The 23,571-nt window shown below is 33.3% G+C and overlaps 1 protein-coding gene across 4 annotated transcripts in view; it reads left to right on the top strand.

The window, feature by feature from the left end:
* STXBP5 (syntaxin binding protein 5) overlaps positions 1-23,571 on the top strand; it is a 167,646-nt gene that overhangs the window by 40,179 nt on the left and 103,896 nt on the right. For all 4 annotated transcript variants that reach the window (XM_036871184.1, XM_036871186.1, XM_036871185.1 and 1 more), the window contains exons 5-7: positions 11,918-12,052; positions 13,598-13,661; positions 17,836-17,919. In XM_036871184.1, the coding sequence (XP_036727079.1) occupies positions 11,918-12,052; positions 13,598-13,661; positions 17,836-17,919 (283 nt within the window). The remainder of the gene's footprint in view (positions 1-11,917; positions 12,053-13,597; positions 13,662-17,835; positions 17,920-23,571) is intronic.

Here is a 23,571-nt window from a genome sequence, read left to right as displayed (position 1 = left end):
AGCTTTGGGCAGTGTATTTCTTTTTCCGAAACCAGCATGCCTGTGAGGTACAGCAGACTTGCATCTGTCATAATTTGGCAGGGTTTTCAAAATGAAAGTGAAAATTTTATTTTTCATTTTCCTGCCTTACCGTATTAGCAAGAATTTCCAGAACAGTGTTCAATGATATTGTTGATAGCAAGTATCTTTTCCTTTGTAATAATTTTAATAATACTGCTTCTAGGGTTTTACTGTTAAGCATAATATAGGATGTAGATTTAAGATAGAATTTTTCCCCCTACGAGTTGGTGGTCAATTATGGAAGTTAAATTTTAATTGAATGCTTTTATAACATCTTTTTAGATTATCATGTGATTTTTCACTTCCCTTTTCCATATTGATTTAATCTATGACATTAATAGATTTCCTAACACTAAGCATTCTTGTATGCCTGTGAAATTTTTTGAATAAAGTTGAAAATTATTTTACATTGTTAAATATGATTGTCAGTATATTCTTCAGGGTTTTTACTTCTGTTCGTGAGATTGACAATAACAGGAAAAAGTTATATTCCAATTTTGGTATCAGGGCATCCTTCCCTCATATTAAAGAATTGAGTAACCTTTCTGTCTGTCTTTCTTTCCTCCCTCCCTTCCTTCCTGTTCTAGGTCAGAGAAATTAATAGAGGGATTATCTATTTTCTGAATATTTTCAGAGTATGCTTAAACTTTTTAGGGCTAGAAATTTTTTTGTACATACTTTAAATATGTTCAGTTTCATTTATGGTTATTGATCCTTTTTGTTTTCCTCTTTCTTGAATAAATTTCATGATTCAGAGTATGATGAATTTCATGAAGATGAGAAGGCTTGTATCCCACTGTATTCTTGTGTACTTAAATTTACTTTTGTATTTTCTATATTCCCTTTCTCACTTTGTGTTAACATATTTCTAACATGATTTATCAGAAGTTGTTCTATTTCACTGTCTTCCAAATGAAGTAGTTTGTGGATTTATTAAGTTTATTCTTACCTCTTATTGATATCTAATTTGTTGATTTTTATCTATCCTTCTCTTTAGTCTAACTTAAAGTTAAAATTTATTTATTGTAATTTGCTTAAAAATAAAAATACTTTAGGGCAATGGGATGAATATGATAGAGACAGTGATAAGATAAAGGCAGAGGATGGAGATTTCAGCCCAAGAATTGTAGGGATCTTTTGGGTGGAGAAGACAGGAGAAAACAGAACAATGGGGAGAGAAGTAGTGATCAGAGGCATAAGTGAAGAAAGTTTTGTGGAGCTAAAATATCTTTAGGTTGAAAGGTCTAACTTCGGACATAACCAATAGAACTAGAAATACCTTTTTGAGCTATATTCTAACATTGTCAGCTATGGAAGAACTCAAAAAATATAACATTTATCTGACAATAAGCCCCCCGCAATACTCATTCTTTCAGACTTTGTTAGGAAGCTGTAAAGTTAGATGTGTCTTAGAAGTGTAAGAGTAACTGCTAAGATAGAAAATATATAATATTAAAACCATTAGAGAAGGAAATGAAGAAAATAAATAAGGGTCAGGAAAAGAGATAAAATGATAGAAAGAAAAAGGATGTTTAAATAAGGTTAAAAACTTAGTTCAACTATATCAATAATGAAAATCATTGTAAATATACTAAAATCATCTACTGAGATTTTGAGATTGGATTAAAAAACAACAAAATACATCTATTAAACTGTTTATAAAAGATAAACATAAAGCATAATTATACAAAGTTTGAAAGTAAATGGAAGGAAAAGGGAAAAAAAGCACAGATCATGCAACAAAGGTTACAGTGTTCCTAGAAATAACACTAGCAAAAATGTAAACGATCTGTGTGGAGAAAATACTAAAACTTTATTGAAGGAATAAAAGAAGATTTAAACAAATGGAGAGCTTCAAAGGAAGGAATACTCAAGTTTTAAAATGTCACTCCTCTCCAAATCTATAAATTCAGTAGTATTTTAATCTAAATTTTAACACCATTGTTCATTGGACTTAAGCTGATCTAAAATTCATTTGGAAATAAGCTGATCTAAAATTCATTTGGAAGAAAGAAAGGCTCAGAGCAACCAGGACAGTTTTGAAAAAGAAAGATGATGGGGCTTATTTTATTAAATATCAAAAATTATTATAAAGGTATAGAAATTAAAATGGTACAGTAATTAAAGAGAAAGAGAAATGAATGAAAACACAGTAAATGGACTCCAGAAACATGTATATGCAGAGAGAGAGATCACACACACTTGATATATGACAGAGGTGGCATTACAAACAAAAAAGGATGCAATAAACAAAAGATGCTGTGACAACTCTTATCTAAATAGGGAAAAGTGGTCCCTACCTCATAAGTAAAATAAATTGCAAGCCAGTTAAAAACTTAAATGGGAAATGAACACAGAAAAATTAAAACTTGAAAGAAAGTGACACAGGGAATATCTGTAAGACCTGAGCAAGGTGCACTTAACTAGCATACAAAAAAACCCACATGCTAAAAAGGAAAGGATTAAAAGTTCTGTACAACAAACACACTTACCATAAAGTTTTAAAAGACAAACCCCATCCACCAGGTGCTGATGCATAAGAACACAAGATTCAGAATAATTTGTACAGTACTCTTTTTAAAAACAATGACTCCCTCCCCACCCCAAATTCATGTTGTCTTATGTGTATTTAATGAACACGGAGAAAAAATATGGAAGAATATGTTGTTCCAGGCTGTTAATATGACTTATGGAAAGAGTCAATTTTAAAGGAGACAAACATAATAAAAACTAATAAAAAAATGACTGAGATAGTAAGTTTGTGTAAATATACAAATAGGGTAATATTTATGTGTGTGTGTATATATATATACACAGAGAGAGAGAAACTTCTTTAATAATCAAGCAATAGACTGGAAGATATATAGAGTATACCTATCCAAACAGTAAAGAGCAATCTAATATAGAAATGGAAAAAAAGTACAGTTAACAGTTGCTGATGAGTACCAGATTGCTTTTGTTTATCATAGCATGTGTTGTATAAAAATACTCTCGTCTTCATTCCTCAAGATAACATCATTAAAAACAGAACTTTAAGAAACCCCCCACACAACAAGGAACAGTTTGTTTGTTTGTTTTCCAGATGTTATTTATTATTTCTGTAGTTGACATATACTGTTTTCCTATTTGATATTTACTGTTTTACTTACTGATACTCAGTTTTTTTGATAGCCATTGATGATGTTGCAGTAAGGTCTCATTTCACAAGGAAGGTTAATACCATGATTTATTTGGCATATTTCCAAAAGTTCTTAAATGTTTTGTAAAAATTGGGATGTAATTGATAAAGCATATAGTAAATCAATACAAATGTAAAATGACCTTCGAAAATCTCTGAAGCTTATTTTTTGAAATATTTATTACATTGTACTGCTGTGTTATAGATGTGATGAAGATTTTTCTAAAGTAGCTGTGACAGTTTATCAGAAAAGATATGTGGGACTACAAATAAAAAGGAAATCCTTTGAACAGATTTATAAATTGCTGTCAGCTGACTGCTGTTTTAATATATTTCCATGTTCATTAATGCAAACTTAAATTTTCATCTAATAACAGTATAAGGTACAGTTAATTTAAGAAAAGTATCTAGTATTTGCTTTTTTATTTTCTTTTGCATTAATTCACTTGATAAACATTGATTAAGATTCTGGTTCATGCAAATACTGTCATCAATTCCGGAAAGACATGGAAGTTATAATTGTCTCAGGGAGATGAAATGACTAATTACAATGCAATGGAAAACGTGATATAATATAAATGTAGTGAAATTTTCTTAAGAAATTTTAAAGATTAACCAGAAAAAGGACATGTCACCATGTTTGGGGAATTTTAGATAAAGCATTACAAAGGAGCCCATATGAACAGATTTATAGAGTTAGCCAATTTCCTACACTGACGAAGGGGAAAGGGAATTTCCATTATGTTCAGATGTACTAAGTCATAAAGCAGTCTCACTCTTGTTAGACATTGTTAGGTGTCTAACAATGATAGGATAATTTTGGAAGCAAGGACAAGGTCTACTTCTTGAAAAGCGTTTTATGCAATTATAAGAAAGGTATTCTTAACCTTTTTCCAACTTTAAATCATTAAATGAATAACATTGTCTGAACAAGATACATTGTAAGTGGGTATTTTTTTGGTTACTATAAACTATCATAGATAAGTAGCAGATAAGGTACATTTCTTTGCTGTATTAGTCAGGGTTCAATGCAGGAACAGAAAGCACTGTAGATATTTTTAGCATAAAGGGATTTAATTCAAGGATATAGCTGTTTATAAAATGTTTGGAAGTGTGCTAGAACTACTGAGTTTTAGAACTTAATATTCCTGCCATACAACTGCGTCTCACCATGTGCATCTAAGGAGTAGATCTGGGAATGCTGTATCTGGTCCCCACTCCTATCTCTTAGTGACTCTTACCTCTCAGGTTTTCATGAACATTCTTGTCAGCAGAAACATCAGCAGGAAGATGGTCTCTGCCTCACTTCTGCTTATAAATCTTAAGCACATTCAGTTAATCTCATCTAGAATTCCAGTTGTAAGAGTGTCTGGTAAATGTAGGTTTTAGCTTTCTAGCATCTGCAGTACAAGAAGGCATGTAGGAGGATGTGGGAGAGGCTGCTGAATATCAGTTGACCAAATCCAGCACACTTTACATCTATAACCCCCTCTCTCAGACATTTATACCACAGTGTGTCACTAAATATTGCTTCAGAAGCATTATGGTAGAAGGTAGGAAGCCATTAGAGTTTCAAGTAAGATAATGGTGTGTGTGACCTCTCTTGGCTCTGAAAGATAACTCTTAGGGCAGCTTGGAATTGATTTAACAATCAGTGATAATGGTTTAAATTAGGGCCAGGCCATGAGGATAGAGAAAGGAATAAGTCAAAAATATCTGATTGGACATGGAGAATGGACTTGAGGACAAGGGGAGGGGGGAAGGGTAAGCTGGGACGAAGTGAGAGAGTAGCACTGACATATATACACTACCAAATGTAAAACAGCTAGTGGGAAGCAGCCACATAGCACAGGGAGATCAGCTCGATGCTTTGTGACCACCTAGAGGGGTGGGATAGGGAGGGTGGGAGGGAGGGAGACGCAAGAGGGATGGGATATGGAGATATATGTATACATATAGCTGATTCACTTTTTTGTACAGCAGAAACTAACACAACATTGTAAAGCAATTATACTCCAATAAAGATGTTTAAAAAATAAAAAGAATATCTGATTGTTAATTAACGTAATAAATCCTCACAAATTTTTATAGTTCATTTGTCCATTTAACAAATATTTATTGAGTACTTATTAGGTGCAAGATAGTGTGATTTTGCTGAGACTATAAAAGTGATGACATATTTCCTGTCATGTCAGGCTGATCAAATGGTGGTATAGGCATGTAGAAGAGCTTATTGGTTCATATTTCTTTCTGTGGATTAAACTGTAAAGTTGTAATCATCTGTGTATTATGCCCTTGCTTATGGGTGATTAATTTCAACATAGGAGGCTGTGCATGTTCTTTTGCTAAAGAAAATTGGTAATAGTAAATCTTCCTAATATGGAGCTTGTTGACTACATAGTATTTGAAAAACTGCTGCTAAGGATAGTGAATAGGATATACGTATCACTCCCTAAAACTTAGCATGTTATACTATTTTTTTAAGTCCTTCAAGCAAGTATAAAAATTATTGTGTTCCTAGTAACGCTTTGAGTAGGATAAGTATATCTGTGTCTAAGTCCAGTATAGGGATTCAGAATGCAGCTCCATTTAGTGACACACTGAGGGAATGCAACTTTATCATCTGTGTATTTCTGATATATTGGTTTCAATCACCTCCTTTTTTTGGCTTAACTTGTCTATTTTAAAGTACCTTGTCAGTCCAATTTAATATGCCATTCTTTCCTTTGTTTTTTTTTTTTTTTAATTATTTATTTATTTATGGCTGTGTTGGGTCTTCGTTTTCTGTGCGAGGGCTTTCTCTAATTGCGGCAAGTGGGGGCCACTCTTCATCGCGGTGCGTGGGCCTCTCCCGTTACCGAGCCCAGGCTCCAGACGCGCAGGCTCAGCAACTGTGGCTCACGGGCCCAGTCGCTCCGCGGCATGTGGGATCCCCCCAGACCAGGGCCCGAACCCGTGTCCCCTGCATTGGCAGGCAGACTCCCAACCACTGCGCCACCAGGGAAGCCCTAATATGCCATTTTTATAATATATAACCTTATTAGTGTTCACTGAGTTTTAATGTTTTCCATGTGATCTCAACTATATGTATTATAAATTATTTTGGGTATAACCTTTTGCCTTAATAATGTCAGCACATAAGCTTAAATTAACTTGGTCTCCTGGTATCAGTAAAAACTGAAGTCACTGTCATTTATTATGATCTTTATCACATTAAAATAAAAATTAATCTTTATAATAAAAGTGCGTGAAAAACAATAGTCATGAATTTGGTTTTTTGTTTGTTTTTGTTTTTTAAAAATTTATTTATTTATATATTTATTTTTGGCTGCATTGGGTCTTCGTTGCTGCACACAGGCTTTCTCTAGTTGTGGTGAGCAGGGGCTACTCTTCATTGCGGTGTGTGGGCTTCTTACTGCGGTAGCTTCTCTTGTTGCGGAGCACGGGCTCTAGGCACACGGGCTTCAGTAGTTGCGGCTCACGGGCTTAGTCGCTCCGCGGCATGTGGGATCTCCCCAGACCAGGGATCGAAGCCGTGTCCCCTGCATTGGCAGGCGGATTCTTAACCACTGCGCCACCAGGGAAGTCCATGAATTTGTTTTTAATCTAAGGTAATGTTTTAGCTTCATGATACATGCACTTGCATTCCTAAAAAGTTTTCCTGCGGTCTTTTTAACCTAATTCTAGAACTATAAGAATTTGTTTTCCTGTATATTTTTATAGCTTGTCTTCATTTTCAACTAAAAATTTTGGTTGAGTGGATTATATTATGTAATAGATCAAGTATCTATTGCTGCATATCAAAACATCCCAAAATTTAAGAGACTAAAATAGCAGTTATTTTGTTTGCTTACAAGTCTGTGGATCAGCAACTTGAGTTGGGCTCAGCAGGAATGGTCTTCCCCTGTAGTCGCCTATGTACCGTGCTCATCTGGTTGCTCAGGTGGCTTGGATGATCTAGCTTGCCTTACTCACATGTCTGGTGGTTGTTGCCGTGTATGGGCTGGGCCAGTGTCTCCAAAATGTTATTCTGGGCTTCATCACATGGCATCTGGGTTCCAAAAGCGTAAGGAAGAGAGAATCCCCAATGTGCAAGTGAGTGCTTTTCAGATTTCTGGTTGTGGCACAACAGCTAATGTTCCATTGCCCAATGCAAGTCACATGGTCAGTCTTAGCCTAAGTGGAGGGGAGGACTATACAAGGGAGAGGATACAGGGAGGGAGATGAGATGTTTTGGGGCCATCACTGTAGTATTTTGCCATATGTGATATTTGGTTCACTGTTGAAACTTTCTATTTATTTTCAGTATTTTTCACATCTTTTGATCTGAACTCCTTATGAAATGGCTATTCAGTGCCATTTGTTTCATGACTACTTTTACTGAAAAATATTAGATTTCTATCATGGATCACTTTCTTAGATTCATTAAATAACAACAAATCTCTCTCTCTGTATATGTATATGTGTACATATCAGACATGTACATAATATATGTATATAGTTTTTAATATGTGTATATAGTTTTAAGTATGCTAATATATGTTATTCCTTTTAAATAATCAATTAATATAATAGTTTCATCAATTTAATTATTACATAAAAGCTTACTTAGTTATATATTCTTTTAATTTTCAACAGAGGAGGCTAAGATTCTTATTTTGTAAACAAGGAAATAAGGTCATGTTTATCTAACAAATTGAAAGGACACTCTTAATTATAATAAGTAAAGTCTAGTTTGTGTTAACCACCAGTTTTATGTTTTGGTAACTGACTGATTAAATTGCCCCAAATTTAGAATCTTGCAGTTCTTGGTAGGGCATGTTGATTGACTTGCTTTCTTTAGTAATATGTTTTGGGGGACCACATTTTTTATTGGACTTTCCCTAAATCACTGGCATGGTATTATTTTATTTGATTGCAACATGGAATTTTATTTTTCTCACTATTCCTAATCCAACCTGTTCATTACCCATTAAAATTTGCTAGTTAATAAATTGTCAAGTTAATTGTGATAAAAAACTATTTGACTTTCCCCCTTCTCAGTTGACTCAAATAATGATGGTAATAATGGAACAGAGTAATTTTTAAATTTGGTGGCGCATTGTACAAATATACTCCTATGATTCGTATTTTTTTTTTGAAGTGTACAAGACTCATTCTAGGGACAGTATTAAAGTCTTCGTGTCAGATCTGTAAGTAAACAGTTTAAGTTCCTCCTTAAAATGTTAAATATCAAATAGGATAAAGATTAAAACATAAAGTTGCTTAAAATTTCCCAGCAATGTAAGTTGGTTTTATAGTTGACTGGGGGAAAAAATCTTACTATGGCAGCTTATATTGAAAAAGTGAGCCTAGGGAAAAGTTCTGGATTTTTTTCTGAACAGTAAAGAATTTATTCTTCATTTCTTTAAATATTTGAGAAACAGCTGCAGTATGGTATTGCTGTGCTAGGAACAGAAAATATTGTATGATATATCCAAAACGTCTGCCCTTAAGGAGATAAGTTCAAACTTTGTAAACACATTATTTAAATAATTTTGTTAGTATTAAAGTCAAAGATGGATCATGTAATTGTATTAAGCCAGTAACTACTGTTTTTTGAAGAATAATGGGAAATTGCAAAATAGCAGAACAGATCAGGAAGTTGGATATTTCTGATTTTTTTAAATCAAACTGTCATTATTTTGACTTATTTATTTTGAAATTATTTTTGAATTTTCAGAATATTTGAGCTATATTCATGTTTTAGTTTAAGGCACATTTCAAATGAAATATTTGGGTTTTGTTTGTTTGTTTGTTTTAATATTTATTTATTTATTTGGTTGCTCTGGGTCTTAGTTGTGTCAGGCAGGCTCCTTAGTTGCGGCTTGCCAGCTCCTTAGTTGTGGCATTCGAACTCTTAGTTGCGGCATGTGTATGGGATCTAGTTCCCTGACCAGGGATCGAACCCGTGTCCCTTGCATTGGAAGGCGGATTCTTAACCACTGGCCCACCAGGGAAGTACCAGAAATAGTTGTTTTTATGATATTTATTGCATTGTTCATTTTGTATCTGGCATGCTATTATTGTACCTTATTTTCTTCATGTCATTAAAATTTCCCTTATAACTTCTAATTGGTAGAGTATCACTTAGTTTTTTATAATAATTAGCTAACATTTATTGAGCACTTACCTGTGTCAGGCCCCATTTTAAGCATCTACCATGCTTGTCTTATTTGATCCTCAGGTGAACAGTGAGGTAGATGTGCTTTACCACTTAGAAACTGAGGCTCTGAGAGACTGAATGGTTTACTGAAGGCCACATGCTAGTGAGTGACAGAGCTCAAATTAAATCCAGGCAGTTTAACTCCAGAGCTTGTGCCTATGTATTAATCAGAGTCACAATCTTATTTTTCATAATTCCTAAAGCCACAAATCTCTGAAAACAAAAAATTTTTAAATAGCTTAATTTAGGTATAATTGACATATAATAAACTGCACATATTTAAAGTAATAAGCCATTTGATAAGTTTTGACACATATATACACTCATGAAACTGTCACCACAATCAAGATAATGAACCTACCCATCACCCCAAAATGTTTCCTTGTGGTAATCCCTCCCCTCTTCTGTTACTGGCCTCTACCCTCACAATCCAGGCAACCATTGATTTGCTTTCTGTTACAATAGCTTAGTTTGCATTTTCTATTGCATATAAATTGTATGTGAAACGATAAAATATGTCTTTTTTGTCTGGCTTTTGCTCATCTTAAGGATTTTGAGATTCATTGGTGTTGCATGTATGCATGTTGTATGTTGTATGCATGTTCTTGTTTACTACTGAATAATATTCTAAGTATATAACACAACTTTTTCATCCATTTACCTGGTGAAGGACATTTGGGTTATTTCCAGTTTGGGTCTGTTGCAAAGCTGCTGTGAACATTTGTGTACAGGTCTTGTGTAGACATATGCTTTCCTTCTTTTGGGTAAATACCTAGGAATGGGATGGGTGGATCATATGGTAGGTGTAACTTTTTAAGAAACCTCCAGTGACTATAGGTAATAACACTGTGTTATGTATTTGAACTTTGCTAAGAGAGTAGATCTTAAATGTCCTCTTCACAGGAAGAAAAAAATTCTTACTATACCTGTGGCTATGGATGTTGACTTGACTTATTGTGGTGATCATTATGTAATACATACATATATTGAATTATGTTGTACGACTGAAACTAAAGTTATAGGACAATTATATCTCAAGTAAAAGAAACTGCCAAAAATTATACCTCAGAAATAATCAGTGTGTTTACAAGGTGCTACCACCATATCAGGTAATATATAAATACTTATTATGTACCTTTGTAAAATGTGGAAAATTCTGAATTCTGAAACCTATGTGGCCCTAAAGTTTTCATAAAGGTACTGTGGACTTACTGCCTTGTGAAGTAATAAGGTACTATAAGATGTTTTTTTGATTCAGTAGTCATTTCTTTGCTTTGTTAAATTTACATAAATCCTTTGGAAAGATGACATGCTATCATATAAAACACTCAACAAAAAATATAGATGATGAACCTTAAGTAATTATCTAAATGAACACAAGCTCTAGGAAATAGTGTGATCATGAGTTGCATGTATTTATTTGAAGTGTTTTCATCTTGAAAATTCTCTGTAATGAAATTATGTTAATGGGAATAGCAAATGTTCTGTATGCTGTATCTTGCCTAATGACTACTGTCAGCTTGAGAGTTCAGTGATTATCATCACTGTGTATTACTGAAAGGGCTATTCCATTAAAATTTTAAATAGTATATTTTGAGAGACACAACAGGTAGTCTGAAAAAAATGAGCATTATATGGTTTCATAACATACTATCTTTATTTATTTGTTTTTACTAAAAATAAGTTCTACAAAAAGGACAAGGTATTTTCCATTCTTAACCTTGTTATCAACTGAGCTTATATAGAAAATGTTAGAAATTGTTGGAATGATTATAAAGTTTAATACATGCATGTAAATTATTATAATGTGTCAATGAAGGACTTTTATATCATCAGGACTTAGAAGGACAGTTTTGAGTATATTCCAATATCATTGTCTAAGCCTAAGTACAGAGGATCTTAGCCCTTCCAAAGGCTTACAAGTTAGTGAGGAAGGTAGACTCTCTTACAAGGCAAGCCTGATAGAGATACAAAAGTGTTGGGATATCAATTTGAATGAAGGTGGTATTTTAACTGAATCTTGAACAGAAGAATATGAGCAGGAGGAGCATTTTGCGTAGAAGGAATAGTAAGCACAGGTACCGAGATGGGTTAGTGTGTTTAATAACTTCTGAGAAATACAGTAGTATCGAGGGGTGATGTGTTGGACTCACTTTGTGGCTTTAAATGTTAAATTTGTCATATGTCTGAAGTAACACAGTGGATGACATAGCCAGATTTGAAACACATACTAATGTCAAAACTCATCTTCTTTCTATCAGGTTATGCTGTCTATTTACTGTAAGGACTTATATTTGACAGTAAAGTTGAATTAGCATAATTGTATATTAACTACAGTGAGTTGATAAATCTGATGGTTGTTATCTTTTTTGCTTTTGCTGAATTGTATATGTCATTATTAACCCTCTAATACAGTTAATAAAGTTTACCAAATATTTTTCTGATTTCCTTTTTGGATATATTTTCTCTTGCAGGGTTACGTTTTGCCATCTGCCTTTCCAGAGTAAGTGGCTCTATGTGGGCACTGAACGAGGTAATATACATATTGTCAATGTGGAGTCCTTCACACTCTCAGGCTACGTCATTATGTGGAACAAAGCTATTGAACTGTGAGTTTGAGCAAATATTCCATATCTGAAACTATCAGTACCATATATGATAATATTATGTAATAGCTAATTAGTAAATATAGAATTAAATTTTTAATATTAAATACAGATTTATTAGCCTTTTGCAAGTATTGCCCCATTGGCAGTTTGAAAATTTAAATGCTTTACATATATCTATATAGATACATATATGTATTATATATAAATATGTTCACATATGTATAAGCTATAGCACAAGTTTAATAAAACCATTATTCTTATTAGGTGAAAAGCATTCCAGATTTTTTTCTGTTCATTTATCATCTAATTATTTTTCTTTCAAATGCTTGGTCATGCCCCACTAAATTGATTTCATGACCCACTAACGAGTTGCCACCAATGTTTAGAAAACTCTGATCTAAACCACTACTTGCTATGTTTTAGTAATCACCAAATATAATGTAAATGTTTATAGTGTAACATTGCAGAATTAATTTGACAGTTAATTTTCCTTAGTTTTGATATGGTAATGATTGCTTTTATTTAACAGTAATGACAACAAAAACTGGGTTGTGCTATGGGGCCCTAAGGATCTTTAGTGCTAACTTTTCACTGTCTTAGAATCTTATCTCTTTCTCTAATTTTTTTCTTATATTATTTAGACATAAAAATCAGAATTTAAGGATATTGGCAAGGTTCATTTTCAACATTTCTTCTTGTTTTTAAACAAATAGTTCCGTATTGTTGCATTCCACAGAATTTGACATAAGGATGAATTTGTGGCGTATCTCCTAAGTAATGTGTTGTTGCAGCTGTAATGGTGTATTAAGTTTGGTTTTCCTTCCTTTATCGGAACATTTTTATTTCTCAGTCCATTGGTACAAGGTTTTCTAGGTCTGTTCTTTGAGTTGATCACAGCATATAGCGGGGAGGCCTGGTGCAGTTGTCTTTGTGGTTTCACAAGTGGCTCTCAATGAAGTGGACTGGTCTCTCAACTCTTAGAGTTTATGAATGGGTTATTTCTGCTTATTTCTACTCTGTAGGCATCAGTTCAGCTACATTCTTATCTGTATGACTTCTTTTTTCTCTGAGCAAATATTGGTGGCATTATTTTGTTGATTTTTTTAAAAGCCATAATGGAATTTTTCTTATTTTTGGTATGAACTGTGGAACTAGATGAGATGCCCCAACTGGAGGCTAGAATTGAGTAAAATAAAGATAGCAATATTTTAGATGCTGCTTTATTTTAAAATATTAACTTTGAGAATTCTACCATGAGAATAAATTTTCTGTGCTAAAATACAAAATTGAAGATTCTTTCCTATACAGAAAGTGTACATAATTTTAAATTTTGCTGACTTATATCAATGTGAGAGTCACTATTTTTCCTGATTCCTCTTTTGATCCATATTGAGAACTGTACATCTGTTACTGATCACTTGCTGAAATGTTTTCAACCTTTGTAAATATATCTTTGTTTTCCATTCATTATTCTTATTGTAATGAATATGTAATTGTATTGCAATTTTTAACTGAGAAAAAACATCTTAACTTTTTTTCTTTTAGGTCATCTAAATCTCACCCAGGACCTATCGTCCATATAAGTGATAATCCAATGGATGAAGGAAAGGTAGTTTTTTAAAATATATATGTTTATTACTTAAATGCATGAATTTTGTATTTTTTAAATATGCATACTATTCCAGAACTACACTTACTCTGCAAAGTTGAGACTGATAACAAAGGTTGTATGTCATATATACTTAATTGCTTATTTATGCATTATGAAGAACAAGTGAAAATTAAAATATTTACATTTTAAAGAAGAACTCTAAAACAAGTAAAATTTAATAAGTACAGTTAAAGGTTGTTAACTTGTTTTTGGCTTATTTAGAATAATTCCCCTTATTTTCTGATAATCCTGACAAAAACCATTTTCTTTTGGTTTTGAATTCTTTTTTACACTAGTTAAACAATTTTTATAGCACTTATCACATAACACCTTATGTTAGAGTTGTCTCTGTATCTCTCTCCCCTAAATTTTTCTCCATAAATAGCTCAGATCAATAGAGATTTTTTTTTTAATAATATTTAATTTTTTTATACTTGAAACCAGTTTCATGCAGTCATTACCTAGCTATTGTTAATTTACGTTCATTAGTACACTGAAAAATAATAAAATTTCCTTTTCCATGAATCTGTTACTTCCTAATTCAAACCAATCTCTCAGTAGTTCTATTTAATGATATTTTTTCTACTTATAAAATTTCATGAAAATTAGTCTGCATCAATACTAGAAAGTTAATCACTATCAGAAATCAGTGAAATGAAAGTTCTGGATTTTGTGAAGTTTATTCAGGTTTTTCCTTTTCTCAGTTAGTGAGAGTGGTGGAGCCTATATGTTGTGTTAACACTGTTCTGTTAACACTGGGAAAACAAAAGAATAGCGGTACTGTTTAGAGCCAGCTTATATCATACAATTGTATGGTTTGAGAGAAACTACATGAAGCAAGTTACAGTAACCTATATCTTCACTTTACTTACTTATTTTTGGTATAAGATAATTGTCTAAAAGCCAGTCTTTGGGTGGGAGAGCTGGTGGAAGAATTGAAAACTTCCCTTTCTTCTACGTTGTATCAGTCAGTAAATCATTTCAGTCCTTCCATTGCAGTGTCTTTTCTATTCAGTCTCTTTACGACCACTGCAGTTCAAGGCATTCCAACCCATTCTTTTTTTTTTTTTCCAACCCATTCTTGAGTCATTTCCAGATCAATCTTCCTAGAGTGCCATTTTAATCTTATTGCTCTCCTGTTCAAAAGCTTTCAGTGGTTCTGCAGTATCTAACAAACAAAACAATGTTTCCTTAAAACATAGCCCTAGGTTTCATTATCTTTGAGAACATCTTTAGCTGAATGCTATGCTGAAGCAAATAGTTACTGTTGCCCAAATGTGAGCTGCTCTTTACTACCTCCATGCCTTACTTATATAAGTCCCTCTGTTTGGAATTCTTTCCCACTGTTCTTTCTCTGCTGAATTCCTACTCACATCTTGAGACTCAGATTAAACACATATCTTTCATGATACCTTTCCTGATAATCCTAACATAAAATGCTTTCTCTCACTTCCAAATTTATTAGCACCTTAGTTGTGCAATTTTCTATTTATAAGTACCACATCCTTCAGTTAGTTCTTCTATTTTTTAATATTTAGGAGATTGTAGGGATTAAAGTTTAACTTGTTGGCACAGATTTCTAACATTCTTAGGAAGATACAGCTGGCTAGAGGGGTTAAAGTTTACTTTAACCCTCTTATGTTATTAAGATCTGGATGGGTAAAATTATTTTTTTAAAGTTACATAGCTACTAAGTGGCAGATCTAAGGCTAGAGCTTAAGTTACCTGTGTCCTGAGCAATCCAGTATTGTTTATACTATATAGCAATTCTTAAATTTTATATTTTTCCATCTCTTTGCTTATTCCTTAAGTTCCTCTCTTACTGCCCCCATCAGAAAATGCCATATACATGTCCAAGATATTTAGAAGGAATAGAAAAAGGTAAAGGAAACAAATACCAGTTTTGTTTTTTTTTTCCAGAAAGAGTATGTATTTCAGATTGCCGAAGAAAGAAGAGTTTATGTTAGGAAAATTAAGTGTACTTCCTACCAAGGTGGGAAAATCTATTTTGTTAGTTTCAATGACTGGGTCTTCCAAATGTCCCCGTAGTCTGAAATCCACTAAGTTGCGATTTAGTTAAAGTTACTGGGTCTGCCCCCAAATTTGTTCATATCTCCAGATTACTTGAACAATTATTGGCTAGCTACCAATCATTCATGTTTTTTGTTTTTTTTTAAAATTTGTTTATTTATTTGGTTGCGCTGGGTCAGCAGGCGGGCTCCTTAGTTGTGGCATGCAAACTCTTAGTTGCGGCATGTGTGTGGGATCTAGTTCCCTGACCAGGGATCGAACCCAGGCCCCCTGCACTGGGAGCGTGGAGTCTTAACCACTGGGCCACCAGGGAAGTCCCTTTTCATGTATTTATTAAACAAATATTTATTTAATAGCTACTATGCATTAGGCAGTATATTAGATATTAGAGACATATAGATGAAAATGCATTTACTAGTGTAGGAGAAGAAGCATCTCCATCTGTCCAGAGGAACTGAGTAGGCTTACCCAAGGAAACAACACTAAATGCTTAAAAGTGAATAAAAGTGAATTAAAAAGGGAGAAGGTTTCAAGCAGGGGGAATACTGAGATTTGGAAAATGCCAGTGCAGGAGGTGGTAAACAGTAGACGGTTTGTGAGGCAAGAACATGCATTTCATTCCGGAACTTATTCATTCACAAAAAATGTATTAAGTACCTACAACATATCAGGCTCTCTGTCTTATGTTAGAGGTATAGTAGTAAACAAGGTAAAACCAGTTCTTGCTTAAATAGAACAGTGTTACAGTTTGCAAGAGAATTCAGATAAGGAAAAAGACATTATTTTATTGTCTAGTGACCCTTCAGGTTAAAAAATGTATAGGTTGCTGTTGGAGCACATAGGAAGGACATTGACTTACATTTGGTAGGTCAAGGAAGACTTTCAGGAAGAAGTGATAGCTAAAATGACATGAAGGATTAGTAGGATTAGTCAAGCAAAAAGGATGACATTCGAATGGAGTGGCCCAGTTAGGATGACAGCATGGGCAAAGGCGTAAAGGTAGGAGAGAGCATGACCTGAAAGATATACTGGAATGTATTGGGTAAGAGGGATGTGGAAAAGGCTGAAGCTGGGGAGGTGAGCAGAGGCCAGACCATGATGTATCTTGTAGGTCAGATTATTCAGTTTGGACTTGATCTAAAAATAATGGTAAGGCATTAAAAAGTTTTAAACAAAAAGCTTACATTACATGATCAGATTTGCATTTTAGAACTATCACCCTAGCTACAATATGGAATGGGTTAAAAAAAGGGCCAAGACTGGAGAGTCAGAGAGACCAGAGACTAGAGAAGGGATTTTTGTATCTTGAACCAAGAGAGAGGTATTGGAGGTGGAGGAAAGTAAATTAGAGAGATATTTAGAGTGTACTTTTTAAATTACTTGATGATTTTACCTGGTAAGGGAGAGACTAGAGTTAAGGATGACTCCAAGGTTTTTGCCTGAGCGACTTAATGAATATTAAAAAAAAAAGAATGCTGAGAGAGACACTGCAATAGGGAATACCAGAAAAGGAGGGTAGGGAAGAAAATAATGAATTCGCTTTTGGACACATTTATTTTGAGGTTCTTGTGGAATAAATATGTGAACATGTGGCCACTGGAATTATAAGTCTGAATCTCATGAGAGAGGTCTAGGCTAGATATAATTTGGAACTAATCAATATAGAGATGTAAAGAGTAAATGTATAAGTAAACGAGATGTATAGAGTAAGATGTATAGAGTAAATGAGATTGCCTGATAATGTGTTAAATTAGAAAAGTCTGTAAACTTTAAAGCACATGAAAATGTTAATTTTTATTAGTAACTTATATTAATTAATGAAAGTATACCCTCTGGACTTCAAAATGGTACTGTTTTCATTTTCAATAATCAGTTGTATGATATATGTTGAATCCCTAATGATCAAAGGCATATAAATATGCAATGCAGTATTCCCATATGTCATCCATGTGATTAGTAATTAGCAGTGCAGATGTTTAATTACATTTTAATTTCATACCTGAAGCATATGAATGATAATAATTATCTTTATCATCAGCAAATAAATGTTTCATATGATTTATGTCATTCCTAGGTAATGTGGCATTTTCTTTTATTACAGCTTTTGATTGGCTTTGAATCTGGAACAGTAGTGTTATGGGACCTCAAATCAAAGAAAGCAGACTACAGATACACCTACGATGAGGTAGTAACATTATTTTTGCTAATCAAAAGCTGTTGTCATTTCTCTAGCTCTGAACGGCTTCTCTAAGAACTTAATTAGTGATTTTTTTAGGCAAACTTTTTAATTGCAATAACGCACAGTTTTTGTATATATATGAAATAATATATTAAAATAGGTCAAAAGATAGAAAAAAAAATCTCTGCAACTCCTGTCATTTGGCCATCCAGTTCCCTTACCTCACATCCCAATGTTAGTTTCTCATGTATTCTTCCAGAGATATTTTCTGCATTTACAAACAAATTAATAAAAGTATGCTATTTTTAAATTTTATACAAGTGATAGTATACTGTAAATATTTATAGTTTGCTTGCTTTAGGATCCATATAAAGACTGTGATTGATTGATTTTTTTTTAAAAAAAAAGATGTCTTTTTTTGCCCTCAGATTTCCTATAAATTGGATGGTTTACTGAAGCATGATCATATTTAGTTTAATTTTTTGCATTTTTAGCAAGACCATTTCATAGATGATGCTGATGTTCTTCTACCAGGTTGAATATTAGTGTCTGTTTGTGATATTAGCAGCCAGTGATGTTCAAGGCCTAGATCTATTAGTGCGTAGTTGTTGCAAAATAGGGAAGTTCTAATTTTATAATTCCTTCTCTATCTGTTATCTGGGACACTTCAGTAAAGAGAAACTTCTTGTCTACTCTTTTGGTTATATAGTAGGACAGTTCAGATAGGAAAGGCAGGATAAATGCTTGATTCTTTCTTTTTATTTCAGTATTTACTCTAAAGGGGTTGTTCTCTAGTAATCTTAATGATGGGTAATTTGTTCTTGTTTTCTGTTTCACTATGTACTCAAAGATTTAAACATATTTCATATGCTTTAGTACACTGAAGTTATTATCCTTATTGATTTTCAAATTGTCCTTTCTTTGGTCAGTGAATCTCTTCCAGTTGTTTCCCGAGTCCTCTGGTGATAATACTCTTGGATAGCTTCCTTGCCATCTGTTATAACAAAGTATACCTATTAATCTTGTATATTTCTGTCCCAAATTTAGAATATCTTTTTCCATGAAACTGGCTTCTTTCAGTGTGAAATGGTATCTGGTGACCATAATTTGGGTACCAGGAGTGTTCACAATTTCCAATTTAGTGAATAGATCTAGGAAATGTGTAAGTGGTTTTGTTTGTTTGTTTTTGAGAAATATGTCATGTGTTTATATTGAAGCTTTCAGTTACTCAAGCAGACTACCCTGAGCAACTGTAGCAATACTTGGAATACTTCGTAAATGTCTTCGTATTATCTTTGTAAGCTTGACTAAAAGAATTTCCTTTGCTTTCATAGCTGTATACTTTTTGTATTTAAAGCTTTTTAGTTAGTAAGTATTCTGTGGTTCACCAATCAAGATCTTGAAGTTATTTTAAAAGCATATTTTTAATAAAGAGTTCTTGTCATTTCTCTGGAAGCTTTGGCCTGTAGAGCTGTTTCCTATGTCAAAATGAAAGCACATTTTAAAAATTGACTTTTTTTTGTTTTGCTTTTGTCATTTAAATAGTTATCTTGGCTTTAGCCACTATGGAGTCACAGGGAATTTACCATCTCACCTTAAATACACTGGAAAAATACATGAAAGAACAGTTTTTAGAAATTAGCAGGTAGTGTAGAACAGGGATTCCTTAGAGAGGGGAAACAAGGTGAGCCCTTCAATTGCCTTAGCTTATGGCCTGGAGAGATCTTCCAGGTCTCAGCCCATGAAAGGGAAAGGGGGGAACCTAGGTTAATAAGCCCAGCAGTCTCCCTGAGTTGAGGAGACAGAGTTGGGAAATTGGGGAAGGTATCCATAGCTTATAAGACAAGGTAACAGAGAGTAGAGAACTGCCTAGAGATAGTTTTAAAAGTTCGCAAGGAGCCCTTCACCCTGCGTCTTCAGCTGAATACTGATTACTGCATGGGTGTGAGGCTTGGAAAAGATCCACTGGAAAGGAGTAGGTAGAACAATTCTCATAGCACACAGAGGACTGAGAGTAGTTCACATTCCCAGCAGAATGGAGAAAGCTTGTAGTGGACAGGGTATCAGGAAGAGTACTCAGAAAGGTACTGCCTCAGTAGTGGGGCCAAACTAGCCCTGCATTACAGGCTGGCTCAGCTAGCCTAACAGAGCTTAAAAGCAAGCCTTAAAAAGTCTAAGCTGTTTCCAAGCAGTATTTTTAACTGCATCCCAGAAAAAAAGGCTCAAAAATCTTTAAAAGTGTATAACAACCCATCATAAATTTCACAATGATTAGCATCCAGATAAAAATCTATGAGGCATGCAAAGAAGCAGGAAATATAATGCAAAAGGAGAATAAAATGCAGTCAATAGAAACAGACTCAGAAATGATACTGATGGTGTAATTAGTAGACCAGGATACTAAAACAAATATTAAACAGACTCCATATGCTCTAAAAGGTAAATGAAAGCACGAAAATGTTGAGGAAAGACATGCAAGACTTCAGAAACACAAGTGTAATTTCTAGAGATGAAAAATGTCTAAGATGAAAATTTTCTCTGGATGGGTTTACCAGAAGATTTGATATTGCAGAAGAAAAGCTTGATTAACTTGAAGACACATAGCAGTAGAAATTACTCAATATGAAAGATGAGCAAAGAATGAGCAGAACATCAGTGAACTGTGGTACAACTTCAAGAAGACTAATATATGTGTAGTAGGAGTCTCAGAAGGGAGCATGTGGACAGAAAACATATTTGAAGAACTAATGACCCAAAGTTTCCCAAATTTGATGACGACTTTAAACCCTATAAACTTCTAGAATATACAGATATCTTAGAAGTTCAATGAACTCAAAGCAGAAGAAACATGAAGAAAACTACACAAAAGCACGTCATATTTCAGTTGCTTAAAAGTAGAACCTAGTGATACAGAAAATCTTAAAAGCAACCAGAGGGTGGGGAGGTGGAGGACAATTAAATACATTAAATACCGAAGAGCAGAGATTAAAATGATAGCAGATGGTTTCCTTAGAAACAACGCAAGCCAGAACACAGTTGAATAATACCTTTACAGTTCTGAAAGAAAAAAATTGTCAACCTAGAATTATATCCAGCAAAAATATCTTTTCAAAAACAAAGGTAAAATAAACACTTTTACACACATAAAAACTCAAAGAATTCATCATTTGCAGATTTTCACTACAAGACATGTTAAAAGAAGTCCTTCATGCAGAAGGTAAATGATATCAGATGGAAATTTGGATCTACTCAAAGGAATGAAGGATACCACAATGGCAGATATGTAGGTAGATATAAAAGCCTTTTTTTTTAAGGGATAATTAATGATTCAAACCAAACGTAATAAAAATGCATTGTAGGGTTTATGACATACATAGAACTAAAATACAGATAATAACAACACAAAGGTCAGGAGACCGAATATTGTTGGTTAATAAGGAATAATCGGGTTATTTTACTGTACCTAAAGTGATGTAATATTACTTGAAAGTGGATTCTGATAAGGTAAAGACATATATTGCAAATTCTAAAGGGAACATCAAAGCAACAACAACAATAACCCAAATAAGTAAGCCAAAAAGGAAATAAAATGAATTAAAAATTTTTTTCAATCCAAAGGAAGGCAGAAGTAAAGGAAAAAGGAAGCAAAGAATAGATGGGAGAAACAGGAAAAAAAAATAGCAAGATGATAGATTTAAATGCAACTGTATCAACAATCATATTAAATGTAAATGGCTTGAATACCCCAGTTAAAAGGCAGAGATAGTCAAATTGGATTAAAAAGCAAGATCCATCTATATGCTGTCTGTAAGAAACCCACTTTAAATATAAAGACACAGATGTTTTAGGAAACAGTAATGTTAGCACTAATGAAAAGACAGCTGAAATGGCTGTATCAGCATTCGCAAAGTAGGTATCAGAGCACTCCACTTAACTACAAAATACACATTCTTTTCAAATACACACAGAACATTCATCAAGACAGACCATATTTTGCACCATAAAATCAGTTTTTTTAAATTTTTAAAGATTGAAATCATAAAAAATGTTCTCTCACTCTAATGGAATTAAATTAGAAATCAATAATAAAAAGGTAGGTGAAAAATCTATGAATATTTGAAAGTAAGCAGTATAACTTTTAAATGACGCATGGGTCAAAGAAGAAATAAAAGGGAAATGAGGAAGTATTTTGAACTGAAAAAAATATAAAAATATGACACTGAGTCTATGAAATGCTGCTAAAGCATTCACTATAGCATTAAATGCTTGTATTAGGAAGCAAGAAAAGTCTCAAATCAATGGCCTCAGCTTCCTCCACAAGAAACAAGAAGAGCACGTTAAATCCAGAGTAAGCTGAAGAATTGAAATAATAAAGAACAAAAATTAATGAAATAAATAACAGGAAAAAATTAAATCTGTATTTTATGAAGATCAGTAAAATTGATAAACAGCCAGAGGTATAAGAAAAAAGAGAAAAAGACACAAATTACCCATACCAGGTAAGAGAAAGGGGATATCACTTTAATTTCTACAAGAATACAAAGAGAGCATTAAGGATATATGTACAGCTTAAATTCAGCAACTTAGAAGAAATGGACAAATTCCTTCAGCGACAGCAAATTCCTTGAAAGTACCAAAGCTCACTCTAGAAGAAATAGTTAACCTGAGTGACTCTATATTTACTACAGAAATTGAATTTTTAATGTATATATTTCCCTCAAAGAAAATTCCAGGCTTAGAAGGCTCACTGGTGAATTTTAGCAAATAATGCCCATTATACCCAAATACTTCCCAAAAATATAAGAGGAGGACACACTTCCCAACTCATCCTGTGAAAACAGCATTATCTTCATACTAACCAGACAAAGAAATTACAAGAAAACTACAGACTAATGAACAGAGATGCAAAATCATAAAACTTAGTAAATATTAATACACAGTTGATCCTTGAACAGTGCTGGTTAGGGGCACCAACCTGCCACCAGGTTGAAACTCCACATATACCTTAGAGTCAGCCCTCCATATACTCCATTCCTCCATATCCATGGTTCCACAAGCGTGGATTCAACCAACCACATATTTTGCAGCATTGTAATATTTACTATTAAAAGCCTGCATGTAAGTGGACCTGCACGATTCAAACCCGTGTTGTTCAACGGTCAACTACACAGTATACATATATTTACACTATACTTACTATACTTACATAGTATATACATTACTGTAGCATAAAGTTTACTATATATAAATTTATTATTGATATTTATATGTTTACATATATATATACTTGGGTAGCACATATGTAGTATTACAGGTAATGGTATTAGACTATTAGGAAAAAAGAAGTCTTTTATCAAGTTGTATTTGTACTTTAAACATTGCAGAAATAATGGAAAAAGTTGTGCATGTTTGTTGCATTTAAAAGTTCACATTTGGTTATTTCTTTTTGTAGGGTATTTTCTGTTACTTGTTTCTCTCTGTTATCCAAAAAATTATGAGCTATTGGTCTTTGTAATTAGCTAGTATTTATTTTTGGAATGCTTAATAATTTAATATCTTAAAAATAAAAAGTACTTTTAAACAAGGATGTATATTGTTTTCTTTAGCAAAGTAGAAATATTAGTTCTCTCTATGTAATATATACTTATGTATATGTTA

Source organism: Balaenoptera musculus, chromosome 12 (genome assembly GCF_009873245.2).
Source record: "Balaenoptera musculus isolate JJ_BM4_2016_0621 chromosome 12, mBalMus1.pri.v3, whole genome shotgun sequence".
Lineage (NCBI taxonomy): Eukaryota > Metazoa > Chordata > Mammalia > Artiodactyla > Balaenopteridae > Balaenoptera > Balaenoptera musculus.
The sequence above is the reverse complement of the archived record's forward strand: the minus strand, read 5'-3'. Positions and strand labels throughout refer to the sequence as shown.